The 18,773-nt window shown below is 39.4% G+C and overlaps 1 protein-coding gene across 3 annotated transcripts in view; it reads left to right on the forward strand.

Moving 5' to 3' along the window:
• LOC141273397 (alpha-2-macroglobulin-like protein 1) overlaps positions 1–18,773 on the forward strand; it is a 302,764-nt gene that overhangs the window by 186,124 nt on the left and 97,867 nt on the right. For all 3 annotated transcript variants that reach the window (XM_073685165.1, XM_073685166.1, XM_073685167.1), the window contains exons 15-16: positions 4,036–4,191; positions 10,215–10,304. In XM_073685165.1, coding sequence (XP_073541266.1) covers positions 4,036–4,191; positions 10,215–10,304 — 246 coding nt within the window. The remainder of the gene's footprint in view (positions 1–4,035; positions 4,192–10,214; positions 10,305–18,773) is intronic.

Consider the following 18,773-nt stretch of genomic DNA (forward strand, 5'->3'; position numbering starts at 1 on the left):
AGTAGCGAGCATGCTCACTCATCACTATTATTAACCCTTCAGGTGTTTCACAGGAATTTTTGGAATGTGAAAAAATGTGAGAAAAAAATGAACATTTAACTTTTTTCACAAAAATTTTACTTTAGACCCCAATATTTTTATTTTCGCAAGGGTAACAGGAAAAAATGGACCCAAAAATTTGTTGTGCAATTCCTCCTGAGCTTGTCAATACCCCATATGTTGGGGAAAACCACTGTTTGGGTGCACGGCAGGGTTCGGAAAGGAAGGAGCACCATTTGACTTTTTGAATGTAAAATTTGCTGGAATAATTAGCGGACGTCATGTTGCGTGTGGTGAGCCACTGACGTACCTAAACAGTGGAAACCCCCCACAAGTGACACCATTTTGGAAACTAGACCCCTCAGGAAACTTATCTAGGTGTGGGGTGAGCACCTTGAACCCTCAGGTGCTTCACAGAAGTTTAGAACATTGAGTCGTAAAAATAAAATGTTCACATTTTTCCCACAAAAACGTTTTTCAGCCTCCAATTTTGCATTTTCATAAGGGTAACAGGAGATATTGCATCATGCAATTTGTTGTGCAATTCCTTCTGAGTAAGCCAATACCCAATATGTGGGGAAAAAACACTGGGCGCACGCAGGGTTCCGAAGGGAAGGAGCGCCATTTCACTTTTTGATTGTAACATTTGCTTGATTAATTGGTGGACGCCATGTCACATTTGGGGAGCCCCTAATGTGCCTACACAGTGGAAACCCCCCACAAGTGACACATATTTGGAAACTAAACCGCTCAGGGAACTTATCTAGATGTGTGGTGAGCCCTGAACCCCTGGGTGCTTCACAGAAGTTTAGAACATAGAGCCGTGAAAATAAAAAAATCTAATTTTTTCCACAAAAATGTTTTTTAGCCCCAATTTTTTTTATTTTCACAAGGGTAAGAAGAGAAAATGGACCCCAAAAACTGTCGAGCAATTTCTCCTGAGTACACCGATACTCCATATGTGGGGAAAATTCACTGTTTGGGCGCACGGCAGGGTTCAGAAGGGAAGGAGCACTGTGTGAATTTTTTGAACGCAAAATTGGCTGGAATCGAGAGCGGATGCTTTGTGCGTTTGGAGAGCACCTGATGCGCCTAAACAGTGGAAACCCCCCACAAGTGACCCCATTTTGAAAACTAAATCCCTCAAGGATTTTATCAAGGGGTATAGTGAACATTTTGAACCCAGAGGTACGACACAGAATTTGATAACATTAGGTCATCATACTGAATAAGTTGTCATTAGTCTTAAGCGCATGTGCTCGCTACTTGAGTTTGCATCGGGTGCTTGGGTATGCACCATGTATCTTGGGTGCTCGAGTGATATGCTCGAATCTCCACCCTGTGAGGGAATCGCTTGTGCATGGCAGGAAATCCCCGCAAGGTTTTTTTGGCTGCGAATCATATGGGACGGAGACTCGAGCATGTCACTCGAGCACCCGCGATACTTGGTGCATACCCGAGCACCTAATGCAAACTCAAGTAGCTATCACTTGAGCTAAACACTAGTCACCATATCGTCCTAATTTTTTTCTTTACTTTTGAAAAAATCCCAACCCCAACACAACCCAAATACAACCATAGCCCTAACAAAACCCTAGCACAACCTTAACTCTAGCCCAACCCTAAGCCTAGCACAACCCTAACTCTAACCCTAGCACAACCCTAACCCTAACCCTAGCACAACCCTAACCCTAGCACAACCCTACCCCTAACTCTAGCACAACCCTAACCCTAGCACAACCCTAACCCTAACACAACCCTAACCCTAGAGTTTATTTTTTACGCCGTTCCTCGTGTGGTATAAGTGATTACAAAACTTTATTCTTTGGGTCGGTGCAATTTCAGCGATGCCAGATTCATATTGGGTTTTTATGTTTGGCAGATGTCACACACTAAAAGACACTTTTTTTTGCAAAGACTAGTTTTTGCAATCATTTTTCCATATTTCGGCTGACAGTCATGTAAATGCCTGTTTTTTGCGGGACAAGTTGACATTTTTATTGGTACCATTTTTGGGCACATTACATTTTTGATCGCTTTCTATTCCGATTTTTGGGAGGCAGAATAAAGAAAACCAACAATTCAGGAATTGTTTTTTTGTTTTGTTTTTTGATGTCGTTCTGCGTGTGTTAAAATTGATAGAATAGCTTTATTCTTCGGGTCAGTAAATTTATAGTGGTACCACATTTATATCGTATTTTTATGTTTTGACGCTTTTACACAATAAAAACTATTTTATAGAAAAAAAAAAAAATTTTATCGCTTTATTCTGAGAGCTATACATTTTTTATTTTTTGCCTAAGAGAGCTGTATGGCAGCTTGTTTTTTGCGGGACAAGATGACATTTTCAACTGTATTTTTATTTACATTCTTCTTTGCGATCGTGTTTTATTAAATTTTTTGTTTAGCAGAATGATGATAAAGCATCGTTTTTTGCTTCGTTTTTTATTTATTTTTTTACCATGTTCACTAAAGGGGTTAACTAGTGGGACAATTTTATAGGTCAGGTTGTTCCGGACGCAGCAATACCAAATATGTGTACATTTATTTTTTCATAATAATATTTATTTATGCTATTTATGGGCTCAGTATATTTTTATTTTTTTGGATTATTTTTTCATCTTTTTTTTATATTTTTACAATTTATATTTCATTTTGACACTTTTTTTACTTTTACACTTTATTCCACTATGGGACTTTCATTTTTTGCATGCTGATCGCTTGTATAACATAGAGATGCAGCAGCACAAGCTACTTTGCTTATGCACTGCGCATGATCAAAGTAACTTCCTGACTCCTGGTGACCCGGATGTCGTCATGACGGCATCGGGTCACCATGGCAACTACTGGGACCCAGCACACACTGCAGGACGCTGGAGATAAGGTAAGAGGCTTACGCTTACCTCCCCTTGCTCCCGAAATGCTGCAATCAACTTCGGCACTGCTCTTGGCACATCGTATCGGGTGTCAGCTGTGAGAATCAGCTGACACCCGGCGGCGACCGCCCTGCACAACTTGTGTGCGGGCGCAATCACATTGTGCGTAATAGTACGTACCTGGTCCAATAGGCCCAGGGCACAGAGACGTACTATTACTGACAATGTCAGTAAGGGGTTAATAGTCATCATTAAGAAGGACCAAATTTTTCATGCTGAACTGGACATATGATGTAGTAGTGAATGCAGAGCGGAATAAAATATATATATATATATTTTTTTTTAATTTTGCCTCTCCATTGCAGTGATATTGGCAATCAAATATTTAACTCTTAATGAGTTAACTTTAAAGAGGTCCAGGTGGGTGTTATCATATAGTTTTCACTGGGGGCGTGTACTTCTGCCTTTTGTATGTAAATGTTGTAGGACCTGTGATAATGTCATCATGGTGCCATGACTAAAGTCCACAGGTCCTGCCAGCCGGAGTGTGCAGCCAAGTTTGTTGCAGAACATCATAATACACACCTCAGCTATTGCAGAACCTCACAATACACATCTCAGCTGCTACTAAACCCTATTGTATTTATCAGCTGCTACAGAACCTCTAAATACACCTCAGCTGCTACAGAACCTTACAATACACCTCAGCTGCTTGAAAATCTCATAATATCCTGTATACAAGCGTCTACAACAAGATGACAAAATGATTTCACTAAATGAATGTTCACTCATATACCCCCTGTCCATCAGTTTACTCTATTCTGCTCCCTTCATTTCTTTTCCACCAATCACGTTTGTGCAGAGCACTGAATAGACTTTCATATGTACCAACGAGACAATTTTGATCTTTTCATCTAGAGTTAATGGCTTCAAACTTCTGTGTTGTGTAATGAATCTTCAGTGCTAATTTAGTCTGTACACTCCGGCTGACAGGATCTGTGAACTCAATCTCACAGGTTCTTCAGCACTTCTATGTTGCGAACTGTTTATGACTAGTCATGCAAGAGGCATTTTCTTTCTTTAGTATAAAATAACATTTTTCACCATTTATTACAAATAGATGAAACTTACCTTTTCTGAAGAAGAAATCCGACCCGGGGAAAATGTTAATCTGAAAATCACAGCAGATGGTGGAGCCCTTTGCTCTGTGAGATCTGTAGATAAAGGATACTTGCTTGACAAGCCTCATGAAGACAGTTATATGTTAAGGATTGTGGTAAGTTTGATAAACACATATATATTACTTTATTCCTGAACTTGTTTTTTTGTGATTAGACATTTATCGGAGTACTCTAGATTATAAATTGCGAATTAACTCCACCCACAAAGTACATCCTAATGCTGGCACTGGTGTCAGGATGTAATCTTTCATTGCATGCGCCTCAGCGTTTAGTAGTGAACACTGTGTGCTGTGTTCACAGAGCATAAAGAAATTAATGGGCCGGTGGCTATCAAAGCTGTTGGCCCAAGTACTGTGGTCCCCAGCAATCTGGCCGGGGGCCGGATAAAAGGTCATCGAGGGCTGTAAATGGGCCGTGTGCCTGAGATTCCCACCCCTGGCTTATAGGATGCTGTAGGTAAGAGCACGCTGGACCATCTAGTTTTGCAACAGACGGAGACCTTTTGTACATGAGTGGAGGAAGGGGTCTGTAAAAAGGTAGAGAGCACTTCAAAAATAAGCACTAAATATAGGATAACATCAGTGCTGGATATGCAGTCTTTAAAACTGTGGTCAAAAGTTTTGAGACTCACACAAATTTTGTTTTTTGCAAAGTTTGCAACCTTAGTTTTAGGCCACGTTCACACTATCAGTATTTGGTCAGTATTTCATAAACCAGGAGTGGGTGAAAAATGCAGAAGTGGTGACGTGTTTCTATTATACATTTTCTCTGATTGTTCTTCGCCCGGTTGAGGTAAAATACTGACCAAATACAGATAGTGTTTGTAGCCTAATAGTGGCAATTTGCATTTACTCATTGTAAGATTATTAAGAAGAGTAATCAGACGAATTGTAAAGCAAAATGTCATTTCGTGCCATGACAATTAATTTAATCACACAAAAAAAAACATTTCCACTGAATTTTAGGCCTGCCACAAAATCACCTGCTTACGTCATTTCAGTGATCTTTTCATTAGCTCACAACAAAGTGTTAAGGCTATGTGCACACGGAGAGTTTTTGGTGCATTTTAGTTGAAAATTTTCCTAGGGGAAATGGGCCAAAAACACTAGGTGACCGGTATGTCAGCTAATGCAATGACAATCCTGAAGTGCTGTGCACATGATCAGGAATTTTCCTGTCAGGATTGCCATTGCATTTAAATCTGCAGCATGTCAATTCTTTGTGCATTTATGCAGAGTTTTTCACCCATTGACTTTAATTGAGTAAGTCAAATCCGAAGCAAAAATGCAGGAATAAAAATATTTGCGCATTTGCTGCGGATATTTGCTGCATATTTGACAGACTCAATCCAAGTCAATCAGTCAAAAACATGGCAAATACACACAGAGAATTGCCCACAGGAGACTACTCCTTCCATCATCCTACGACCCCTCCCGCTGACAACAATAGTGGGAGCAGGTGCGGCTGAGGGAAGAAGTAGTCTCCTCAGCCGGCGTCTGTAAAAAAAAAAAATTTAAATAAGTCTATATTAAAATAAAAAACACCTTATATTCACCTGTCTGCTGTAATCCCGATGTCCCACGGTGCTCCAATCACCCGGCAACACACTATACACTGATAGGAGCACCATCGCTCCAGGCAGTGTATAGTGCTCGGCTCTGGGAGTGATGTCACTGGAGTTCAATCAGCTGACAAGCGCCGGTGACCTCACTTACAGCACCAGTGCTGCGTGAGAATTTTCTCAAGCAACACTTTTGCAGTAAGTGAGGTCATCAGAGCTCTCAGCTGATCTTCAGCTGATGAACTCCAGTGACTTCAGTCCCAGCAGCTTAGCGCTATACACTGACAGGAGTGATTATACTCCTGACAGTGTATAGAGTGCTGTCGTACACAACAGTCACGCCAATGATTGCTGCTGTGACTGCTGTAGAAAAGACCCATATCGCTGTGGGACACTGAATTATGTCATCACGGCAGACAGGTGAGGAATATGTTTTTTATTTTTGGTTTCTTACAGTAGACGAGGTCATCGGGGATTAGACGTTAGGTGATTATACAGTGTTTTTTATTTTAAATAAATGAATAAAATCGTGTGGAATTTTATTTACAATAAAAGACTTTATTCTGGCCTTGTCTTTATTTCAAAAACTTTACTATGGGGTTAGTAATGGGGGCATATTATAGGCACCCTACATTACTAACCTGGGCTTCATGTCAACTGCCAATACAAGGCTGACATTAACCCCAACACTATTACCCCACTTGCCACCACACCAGACCAATTGGGAAGAGTAGAGGATAAGAGCCAGATTTGGTGCATCTTAAGAATGCGCCAGTTCTGGGGCCACTGAGAGCTGATATTATTAGCCTCCGAGGGGGCCAGGATCCATGGCCTTTTCCCTGGCTATTAATATCAGCCCACAGCTGTCAGCATAACCTTTCCAAGTTAGATTTTATAGGGGTACACTACATTTTTTTCTGGGGTTCCCCTGTAATTTAGCCAGTAAAAGCTAAGTAAATAGCTGTGGGCTGTTATAGCCAGGGAACATTTTTGGCTAATGGCCCCTTCCCCGGCTACTAATATCAGCCCACAGTCGTTGTCTTTCCCTCTGCTTGTTATGAAAATGATGCTGGAGCCCACGCCATTTTTTTAATTTATGCTCCCGATCAGGACGTAGCAGCGCTTTGGACAAAGCATATATTTGTTGCATCTAAAATGCTGCGTTCTACTGAATGTAGGTAAATCCACATGTGTTTACTGAACCATGTTGATTTAATACATTCTAGTGGTCAAATTTCTGTTATGGAGACTAGCGACTCCGCAAGTCAATTTGACATGCTGTGGTCCTGAAAGACGCACCACATTTCAATGTCCGAAGGTGATCCCCAGACTCAGATGAACGCATAGTGGACATGGGATTTCTAGAAATGCCATCCACTATGCTGTAACATCTGGCCACTTCATGTTTGACACTGCATAAACACGCAGCTTCAAACCCGCAGCGACTCCTCATCGTGGGCACGTACCTAAACTCACCCGCAGCATGTCTATTTCTGTAGCGGAGACGCTAATCTCTGCTGCAGATTTTGACCAATTGAAATGTCATTATGCTGTGGGTTTGTATGTACTGACAAAACAAGTGTGGCATTAGAACGCAGCTTTTTGGATGCCTCAAAAATATGTTCTGTCCAAAGTGCTGCTGGTTGTTGATTGCGGGGACGTAGCGGCTAACCAAACACCTGTGAGCTGTTATTAATAGCCAGGGAACATGTTGTCCTAGTGACCTCTTCCTAGGCTAAATAGAAGCTCTCATCTGCCCCAGAAATGACATGAATGGGAATTACGGCTAATGGGATTAGTGTTTATGGGATTAGGTGTCGCTGGCACCAACCCTTTTGTTTGGTGATGGAGAGATGTCAACCAGACACCCTCATTACTAAACAAACCTGTAAGTAAAGAGTTAAAGAAACACACACACTGAGAGTAAAACACTTTATTTGAAATACAACAGACACATTCTTAATCATTTAAATTAACCAATATGCTCACCCCAGGTCCAACAATAATCCAAAGGTTAAAAAGCAATGTCCCAAAAGATGCAGAAACCTTGCAGAAATTTCTGCAATCAAATCCTGAACTTGCACACACACCCTTAATGAAGACAAGGCACCTGATAGCAGTCTTTTATGCTGAATGTGTTATAAAAACAGACTGCTCAAACCACAGAATGAATCAGAGCCTGACTGCATGATTTCAGGCTAGTGTACCTCTCTGTAAAACGCTCCGGTGTTCAGAGAAAATATACTTTAAAGATTTAGCCGGGGATCATAGGCAGAAACCACAGCCGGAGACAAGACTAGTCCAGTGCAGCCCTCTGTCAATCACCACTAGCAGCACTGTAAAAAGCTGTCCAAGGGCACAGCCAGTTTGGGTGGCATGAATCAGGTGACAGATTTCTTTTAAATGGAGTTTGTCACCCCGAAAATGCTAATTAAACTTCTTAAACATTTATATAGGGAACTTTGTTTCAATAAAAATTATGCCAAGCATGTACTTTTTAAAATTATATTTGCAGAAAAATCTACTTTTATTTAATCTTTTAATCTGCAAATGAGGATACTTCAGTGTACCTTTGGCTTTGTGCACCATTATGCCCTTTGATTTGCATAATAAGCACAGTCTCACAGCAATCAATTCAGGTAAGGGACTGGGCTTAATATACAAATCGGAGAGTGCATTGGTGTACCAAGCCATTGGCCACGTCAATGTTGCACCAAAGCTCCCTCATTTGTAAAATTAATAAAAGTAAAATTTTTCTGCAAATAACATTAAAATGTATATATTTGGTATGATTTTTTTAGAGGTTGAGTCCCCTATATAATTGTTTAAGCAGTTTAATTTGCATTTTGGGGATGACAGACTCCCTTTTGGAAAGGGCCTACTGTTTGAAATTACTGCATTCTTCTGTTAATCATGGTTACCTTCAAGGAAACATATGTAGTCATTATTGCTTAGCATCTAAAGGGCTTTAAAGGCAAGGACATTGCTTCTTGTAAGATTATCCCTAACTCAACCATTTAATTGATCATCAAGAACTTCAAAAATAGAGGTTCAATTGCTGTGAAGAAGGCTTCAGGGCACCCAATAAAATCCAGCAAGTGCCAGGATTCAGCTATGGGATCAGTTCAAAACCAGTGCAGGGCTCACTCAGGAGTGACAACAGGCAGGTGTCAGTGCATCTGCATGTACAGAAAGTTGAAAGCTTTGGAGCATGGCCTGATGTCAAGAAGGGCAGTAAAGTAGCAACTTCTTTTCAAGAAAAAAATCAACGAAAGCCTGACATTCTGCAAGAAGTAAAAGGCTTGGACTACAGAGGAGTGAGGCAATGTTATTTTCTTTGACTAAGCTCTATCAGACTGTTTAGAACATCTGGAAGAATGATTGTTTGAAGAAGAAAAGGTAAACCCTTCCATGAGTCCTGTGTCATCCCAACAGTAACGCATCCCCAGACCATTCATGTTTGGAATTGCTTTTCACTCACAATTTTGACTAAGAACACTGTCATGAATAAAGAATTGTATCTAAACATCCTCCAAGAGCAACTTCTCTCAATAAACGAGAAGCAATTAGGTGATGAACAATGCTTTTTCCACCATGATGGAGATCATGTTACAGGAAAAAAAGTTATAATTAAATGTCTTGGTAAACGAAACATTGAAATTTTGGATCCATAGCCAGAAAACTCTCCAGATTTCAATTCCATTGAAAGCCGGTCCTCAAAAAGAGGGTGGACAAACAAGGAAGGAAACAAGCATGTAAATTGTGATAGACTCCAAGACTGATTTGGCAAGAATGGGTTGTTATCAGTCAGGATTTGACCCCAAAGCTGCTATCCAGCATGTCAGGATGAATTGCAGAAGTCTTGAAAAGTAAGGGTCAAAACTGTAAATATTGAGGCCCCGAATCATTATGTTTCTAAAGCCAGAAATCTGGCATAAAATATCTTCAAATGCTGCAGAATTTTTGCATAACATGAAGTTGACTCAAAATTTAGTGACTTAACATTTACTCGCCAATATTGGGCATGAGGAGGTAGAAACACCCACCAGACAAATTTATTAAATGTGGTGGCGTTCCTTATGCCAGCAATGTTACTCCACTCTCTGACTGGAGTAATATATCTGGCAAGGCACATGGAGGTGCACGCCACTCATACGATGCGCCTAATTCATTAAGTGGTGTGTGCAATTTATTTAGGCTCGCACATCATACGTATGAAACGTCAGTCTTAATGAATCATATATTTGATTTGATATAATTGCAAATAAAGCCTAAAAATGTAGAAACAACGGACCACAGGAAAATCTGACTAAAAGTTCTAAAGACATTGCAACACTGAAACTTTGTGGAAACTAAAATTTGTGTCAGTCTCAAAACCTTTGGCCACAACTGTTGAAAACAAGTATTTTGCGGGCCAGTCAAAGAAAGAACAATGTTATGACCCAGGTGGGTCTATTTTACAATATACAGAGATATTCACAACAGCCTGAACTATTACAGTAATTATATTACAGTTTCAACAAATATGTCATAAATTTGATTTGGTTTTGCTTGCAGGAATTTTTGAAAGACAATTTTTCTAGCCATCCACTCAGACCAGAACCGATCCATGACTATCGCGAATTTGATCTTTTGAGTGTATTCCAGGTAAGCAAAATTTACTGAATAATACAGTACAGACCAAAAGTTTGGACACACCTTCTCACTTAAAGATTTTTCTGTATTTTCATGACTATGAAAATTGTACATTCACACTGAAGGCATCAAAACTATGAATTAACACATGTAGAATTATATACTTAACAAAAAAGTGTGAAACAACTGAAAATATGTCTTATAGTCTAGGTTTTTCAAAGTAGCCACCTTTTGCTTTGATGACTGCTTTGCACACTCTTGGCATTCTCTTGATGAGATTCAAGAGGTAGTCACCGGAAATGGTTTTCACTTCACAGGTGTGCCCTGTCAGGTTTAATAAGTGGGATTTCTTGCCTTCTAAATGGGGTTGGGACCATCAGTTGTGTTGTGCAGAAGTCTGGTGGATACACAGCTGATAGTCCTACTGAATAGACTGTTAGAATTTGTATTATGGCAAGAAAAAAGCAGCTAAGTAAAGAAAAACGAGTGGCCATCATTACTTTAAGAAATGAAGGTCAGTCAGTGCGAAAAATTGGAAAAACTTTGGAAGTGTCCCCAAGTGCAGTTGCAAAAACCATCAAGTGCTACAAAGAAACTGGCTCACATGAGGACCGCCCCAGGAAAGGAAGACCAAGAGTCACCTTTGCTTCTGAGGATAAGTTTATCCGAGTCACCAGCCTCAGAAATCGCAGGTTAACAGCAGCTCAGATTAGAGACCAGGTCAATGCCACACAGAGTTCAAGCAGCAGACACATCTCTTCAACAGCTGTTAAGAGGAGACTTTGTGCAGCAGACCTTCATGGTAAAATAGCTGCTAGGAAACCACTGCTAAGGACAGGCAACAAGCAGAAGAGACTTCTTTGGGCTAAAGAACACAAGGAATGGACATTAGACCAGTGGAAATCTGTGCTTTGGTCTGATGAATCCAAATTTGAGATCTTTGGTTCCAACCACCGTGTCTTTGTGCAACGCAGAAAAGGTGAATGGATGGACTCTACATGCCTGGTTCCCACCGTGAAGCATGGAGGAGGAGGTGTGATGGTGTGGGGGTGCTTTGCTGGTGACACTGTTGGGGATTTATTCAAAATTGAAAGCATACTGAACCAGCATGGCTACCACAGCATCTTGCAGCGGCATGCTATTCCATCCGGTTTGCGTTTAGTTGGACCATCATTTATTTTTCAACAGGACAATGACCCCCAACACACCTCCAGGCTGTGTAAGGGTTATTTGACCAAGAAGGAGAGTGATGGGGTGCTACGCCAGATGCCTCCACAGTCACCAGACCTGAACCTAATCGAGATGGTTTGGGGTGAGCTGGACCGCAGAGTGAAGGCAAAAGGGCCAACAAGTGCTAAGCATCTCTGGGAACTCCTTCAAGATTGTTGGAAGACCATTTCCGGTGACTACCTCTTGAAGCTCATTAAGAGAATGCCAAGAGTGTGCAAAGCAGTCATCAAAGCGAAAGGTGGCTACTTTGAAGAACCTAGAATATAAGACATATTTTCAGTTGTTTCACACTTTTGTGTTAAGTATATAATTCCACAAGTGTTAATTCATAGTTTTGATGCCTTCAGTGTGAATGTACAATTTTCATAGTCAGGAAAATACAGAAAAATCTTTAAATGAGAAGGTGTGTCCAAACTTTTGGTCTGTACTGTTTATTAAGACTGCATTTTTGTACTTTTTGTGAGTTAAAATGATTGTTGGGCCCTTTTATAATTTTAGAAACATGATCAGTCCGATGTAAAAATTAAAACTAAAATAGCACTCAAAGATCTTCCACTGCTCCTTAGCCAGAAAAAGAAGCGTGCAGACTGGTGGGGGACCCTTGCATGAAATATCCAGACAACAATGATTAATCATAAATGTCATAACTAGCATTATTCTTACACCATGATGATGCTTGGAGAAGGGGGCATGCCACTCGAAACATCCAGGTGTGTTGTTCCTGCAGTCACTGACTCAGTTTCTCATTGGCAGACAACATCATTTCTTACTAACAAGTTAAGCATAATATGGTGAAGATCATTATGAATACAATGTTCTGCCATATTCTGTGAGAAATGTGATTTGGGTGTAAAATTCACCTAAATAGCCTATTTTAGGATTGATCATTGTTGTCTGGATATTTCATTCAAGGTTTGATTGATTAGTGGGTGGAGAGATTCCAGCAGATCGGATAATTACACCAGAGGCTACTTGTTGTTATATGGAGTATTTATTTTTAAGATAGGTGGGGAACCCTGTTAGCACTGAGGAAGAGGTCAACCCCTTTAAAAAGCCTATTGCTATGGCTGTATAAGCACACTTACACGGGTTACGTACAATCCAGGAGAGACAAACACCTGAACCCAACAGATCCCTGTTCAGAATAAGAATGTCCCTAATCTGACCCTGATATGTCTTTGCCTGGCCATGGAGGTTGGTACCCTAAGAATATGCAATGGTGCTCCTACTCAAAGTTGACTTACCCTGAATGTCCTTAAGTGCACCCTTATTATAAACAATGTGTAACACTAAAAGAATAATAACTATAAAGTGAAACACACAAAAATCTGAGGAAGAGGCACCGGCCTATGAATGTGTTCACACAGACACACTTGAAAGACAAAAGAAAATAAAAAGAAATACATAACAAATGGAATAAGTGGAAAACCTCTCAGACCCCAAATGCAAAAGAAAGGAAAAGGTACTGGGGAGGAAAACACACAAACAAACTGTAGGAAAAGCAACAGATTAACTAGGTAAAATAATCCCTAGATGAGGAGCTGGATTTCCAAACACCATCCATCTTGAAATATAGCCAGCAAAGATGTAGGTGCAAGGTGAGAATAAATAGCCCCTCCCAAGAAGGTATAGGACAGAACCAAATTGGGAAGTGAGAGACACCTATGTAGAAGCAAACCAAGGAAAGGAATCAAAAGATAAAATAACCATCTGTAGTTGAACAGAAACCAAACTGGCTGTGGGTCAGCAGAAAGGGAAACTGACGATGCAGCAAGATGTCACCAGATCGAGTCCGGAAACCAAGGCGTGATAGCTATATGTTTCAAATGGGAAAAATCAAATCGATTTAATATATTTTATCATTTTTTAGTGTTTATTAATGGCAAAAATAAAAATGTTACTATAAACATATGAATAGAAGGATAGTTTGAAATTGTGCATCTTGCATCTTCATGTGTGCTGCCTTGGAGATACATTGATTGCACCAAATATCAGTCATGTCTTAATGAACTGATGTATTCACCAAACTATTTTAGTGAGTTATGCCAATAGTTTGTCTGTGTGTATGAGGGGCGTGCCATAATTTCTTGGTGTCATGAATGCATGCTGCAATCAATGTATAATAAAGATGTATCCCATACTCATTAAAGTACTGTTACCTGACAAATTACTGGTGCTAGTCAAAGGACCTATGAAGGGGCGGGTTTGGGGGCCAATAGTCGCCGTGATCCACTTCTTTAGAGACAGTTATTGTATTTTATTAGAGGTCTAGTCTATTTATATTGGATTGACTTTTTGTGCTCTGAACCAGCTTACATTTCTTTATTGTTTAACCCCTTCGCCCCCCAATCCTGTTTTCACCTTCTTGACCAGGCCAAATTTTACAATTCTGAGCACTGTCACTTTATGTGGTAATAACTCTAGAATTCTTCAATAGATAACACGAATTCTAAGACTGTTTTATTATTACATATTGTACTTCATGATAATGGGAAAATTTGTATGGTATGACTTGTGTTTATTTGTGAAAAAATCGAAATCTTGGCAAAAATTTTGCAATTTTAATTTTTATGCCCTTAAATCAAAGAGTTATGTCATACAAAATAGTTGATAAATAACATTTCATACATGTCTACTTTACATCAGCACATTTTTCAAACATAATTTTTTTTATAGTAAGTTAGAAGGATTAAAAGTTGACCAGCAATTTCTAATTTTTCCAACAAAATTTACAAAACTATTTTTTTAGGGACAACATCACATTTGAAGTGACTTTGAGGGGTCTATATGACAGAAAATGCACAAAAGTTACACAATTCTAAAAACTGCACCCCTCAAGGTGCTGAAAACAACATTCAAGAAGTTGCTTCAGGTGCTTCACAGGAACTGACGCAATATGGAAGAAAAAAAAATTTTACTTTTTTCACAAAAATGTTACTTTTAATGCCACATTTTTTATTTTCACAAGGGTAACAGGAGAAAATTATCCCCAAAAATTGTTGTGCAATTTCTCCTGAATACGCAGATACCACATAAATTGGCTGGAATCGAGAGCGAACACCATGTCACATTTGGAGATCCCATGATTTGCCTAAACAGTGGAAACAATTTGCCCAATTTGGAAACTAGACCCCTAAAAGAACTTATCCAGATGTGTGGTGAGCACCTTGAACCCCCAGGTGTTTCACAGAAATTTATAACATTGAGCTGTGAAAATAAAAAAATCACATTTTTTCCACAAAAATGTTATTTTAGCCCCATTTTTTTTATTTTCAGAAGAGTAAAAGGAGAAAATGAACCCCAAAAATTATTGTTCAAATTCTTCTGAATATGCAGATATCCCATATGTGGGGGAAAACTACTGTTTGGGTGCATAGTAGGGCTCCGAAGGGAATGAGTGATAATTTAAAGGCAGACTTTGATGGAATAGTTTGCGGTCATAATGTTGCATTTGAAGAACCCCTGATGTGCCTAAACAGTGAAAAAAAAACACAAGTGAGCCCATTTTAGAAACTAGATCCCTCAAGAAATGTATCTAGATGTGTGTTGAGCACCTTGAACCCCCAAGTGCTTAACAGAAATTTACAACGTCTAACAGTGAAAATATAAAAAATCTAATTTTTTTCCTCAAAAATGTTCTTTTTGCCCCAAAGTTTTTATTTTCACAAGGGTAACACGAGAAAATGGACCTCAAAATTTGTTGTGCAAGTTCTCCTGAGGATACCAATACTTCATATGTGGGGGAAAATCACTGTTTGGGACCATTATAGGGAGTTATGTCGTGTTTCAAGAGCCCCTGATGTGTCTAAACAGTGGAAACCATATTGGAATTTATCTAGTGCTTCCTGGTATGTGAATTTTATAATGTATACGTAAGTTGTGTAAATTTTTTAGCATATGTGAGTAATGTAGAGTGCATCAGGATGGCATAGGTGAGTTGCGTAGAGTGCATAAGGTTGGCATACGTGAGTTGTGTAGAGTGTATCATGTTGGCATACGTGAGTAGTGTAGAATGTATCAGGTTGGCATACATGAGTTGTGTAATTTCCATCAGGTTGGCATACGTGAGTTGTGTAATGTACATTAGGTTGGCATACCTGAGTTGCGTAGTGTACATCAAGTTGGCATAGGTCAGTTGTATAAGTCAGAAAATAATTTAGCAGTCCATGGATGTGTGGTACAGTTGTGGCTTCTTCACTAACCCTATGTGAAGGACAAGTACCCAAAACGCCACCATTTCTACTGCATCTTTATGGGTCCAGTTAGAAAATGATGGTTTTGGGCCAAAAATTGCTGGACATACAAATTTTTCTCAGCCACCATGAGGTTTACAAAATCCTCAGAGAAAAAGACTTTGAAGAAGTCTATTTCTGAGAGGCCGAAGGTGTCAAATTTGATTCCTGATTGCACCACAAAATCAGGAATCTTTGGCTCATAAACTTTGAGGGGATGAGGTCTATTCGGGGTCAGGAACAGTGGGCGCTGGTTTATTTTCTGTCAGGGGTGTCGGCATGGCAGTTCAGTATCACTTGAGGAAGAGGATTAAAAATAAAGGAAGGTGGCATACTCTCCCTCACTATCAGTGTTGGAGGCAATATAGGCGTTTGCCTCCTTTGCTGAATACCGTCATTTGGACAAGCGGGACATTTCACATATGCAGTGTTGTGTGTGTGCCAAATTTTATTCAGGTGTGTGTGTTGGAGTGTTTGGTGTAAACTGTTTTATTTAGAATACAAAAAAAAGAATCTAGAAATGAAAATATAAAAATTCAATTAAAAAAATATAAAAATTTGGTAAAATAAAAAACAAACATACTAAGGGAACATCAGTAAAACAAAATGCTGAGACAATCTGACACTAACCCTGACTACATTCAGTAAAGAATACTGTAGTAGATGCAGATTACTACAGTATATTTTTATTGTCCCTAATCTAGTCCTATCAAAGAATCTAAAGTTTTTTACATAATTTTTCACACCAAAAAACAACAACTGGTGACTGATGTGCGTCAGTGATCAGTGCTCAATGGCTGTAGGACGTATGCATAAATGTGATTATTTTTTTACGCTTTGCTATCTGACACTTATCCTAACAAAAAATACAGTGGCACGTAAAAGTTTGGGCACCCCTGGTCAAAATAACTGTTATTATGAACAGTTAAGCAAGTTGAAGATGAAATGATCTCTAAAAGCCCTGAAGTTAAAGATGACACATTTCATTTGTGTTTTAGGCCAAAAAAAAAAATATATATATATATATATATATATATATATTATATATACACATATATATATATACACAGTATATATACATATACACACACACACATATATAACTTCTTTTTTTACATTTTGAAAATTGCAAAAATGAAAATGGGCTGATGCGAAACTTTGAGCACCCTTGGAGAATTCTGTGCTCAGAAAGCTTTGAACAAGGTTTCAGACCTTAATTAGCCTATTAGGGTTATGGCTTGTTCACTATCATCTTTAGAAAGTCCATCTGATCCAAATTTTCCAGCTTTATAAAAACCCAGCCTCCACTAACCTTGTGCCTTCTAAGCAGCTGCCTAGCATTCTGAAAATGAAAATGGTGGTGGACCACAAATCAGGAGAAAGCTATAAGAACATAGCAAAGCGTTCTCATGTTGCCCTTTCCTCAATTTGAAATGTAATTAAGAAATGGCAGTTAATGGGAACAGTGGAGGTCAAGAAAATGTCTTTAAAACCAAGCAAAATTTCAGTGAGAGCTGCTGGTAGGATTGCTAGAGAGGCAAATCAAAATCCACACTTGACTGCAAAAGACTTTCAGAAAAATTTAGCAGATTCTGGAATTGTGGTACATTGTGCTACTGTTCAGAGACACCTGCAGAAATATGGCCTTCATGGAAGAGTCATCAGAAAAAAACCTCTCCTGCGTCCACATCATAAAATTCAGCGTCAGAAGTATGCAAAATAACTTCTAAACAAGCCTGATGCATTTTGAAAACAAGTCCAGTGGACCGATTAAGTTAAAATAGAACTCTTTGGCCACAATGATCAAAGGTACAGTTGTGCTTAATAGTTTTTGCTTTCTACGCCTTACTTCAGAGAATATGAATAATTAAAATGGGCTGCATGATCGAGTCACGAGAAGAAAGCCATCATTGCGCAAATGCCACAAAATATCTCACCTACAATGCGCCAAACAGCACAGAGACAAAACTCAAAACTTCTGGAACAAGGTAATTTGGAGTGATGAGACCAAAATTTAACTTTTTGGCCACAGCCATAAACATTACATTTAGAGAGAGGTCAACAAGGCCGATGATGAAAGGAACACCATTCCTACTGTAAAGCACGGAGGTGGATCACTGATGTTTTAGAGATGTGTGAGCTACAAAGGCACAGGAAACTTGGTAAAAGTTGAAGGAAAGATGAATGCAGCATGTAATCAGCAAATACTGGAGGCAAATTTGCACTCATCAGCCCGGAAGCTGCGCATGGGACGTACTTGGACATTCCAACATGACAACGATCCAAAACGCAAGGCTAGGTCGACCTGTCATTGGCTACAGCAGAACAAAGTGAAGGTTCTGGAGTGGCCACCTCAATCTCCTGACCTCAATATCATTGAGCCACTCTGGGGAGATCTCAAGCGCGCAGTTCATGCTAGACAGCCCAGGAATTTACAGGAATTGGAGGCTTTTTGCCAAGAAGAATGGGCAGCTTTACCATCTGAGAAAATAATTAACCTCATCCACAACTACCAGAAAAGACTTCAAGCTGTCATTGATGTTAGAGGGGGCAATAGACGGCATTAACAACAAGGGTATGTGAAATTTAGATCAGGGTCATTTGGCTGTTTTTGGTTGTCATTAAGATTTAAAAAGAGAAAACACAGTAATTTGACAATAAATGGATTCACCCAACCAATAACCATGAGTGGAGAAAAAGTTTTTTTGTTATCATTTTCATATTCTCTGAACAAAGGCCAAGAAAGCAAAAATTCTGCCGGGGTATGTAAACTTTTGAGCACAACTGTATGTGTGGAGAAAAAAGGGCACATAATTTCGGGAAAAGAACATCTCAACAACCATTAAGCATGGGAGTGGATCAATCATGCTTTTGTGTTTTGTTGCTGCCAATGGCACCTGGAACATTTCATGGGTAGAGGTAAGAATGGATTCAATGAAATTTCAACAAATTCTTGATGCAAACATAACACCTTCTGTAAGAAAGCTGAAGTTGAAAAGAGGATGGCTTCTACAAATGG

The sequence above is a fragment of the Phyllobates terribilis genome, unplaced genomic scaffold (genome assembly GCF_046119375.1).
Source record: "Phyllobates terribilis strain yellow unplaced genomic scaffold, ASM4611937v1 Scaffold_5__5_contigs__length_657084704, whole genome shotgun sequence".
Lineage (NCBI taxonomy): Eukaryota > Metazoa > Chordata > Amphibia > Anura > Dendrobatidae > Phyllobates > Phyllobates terribilis.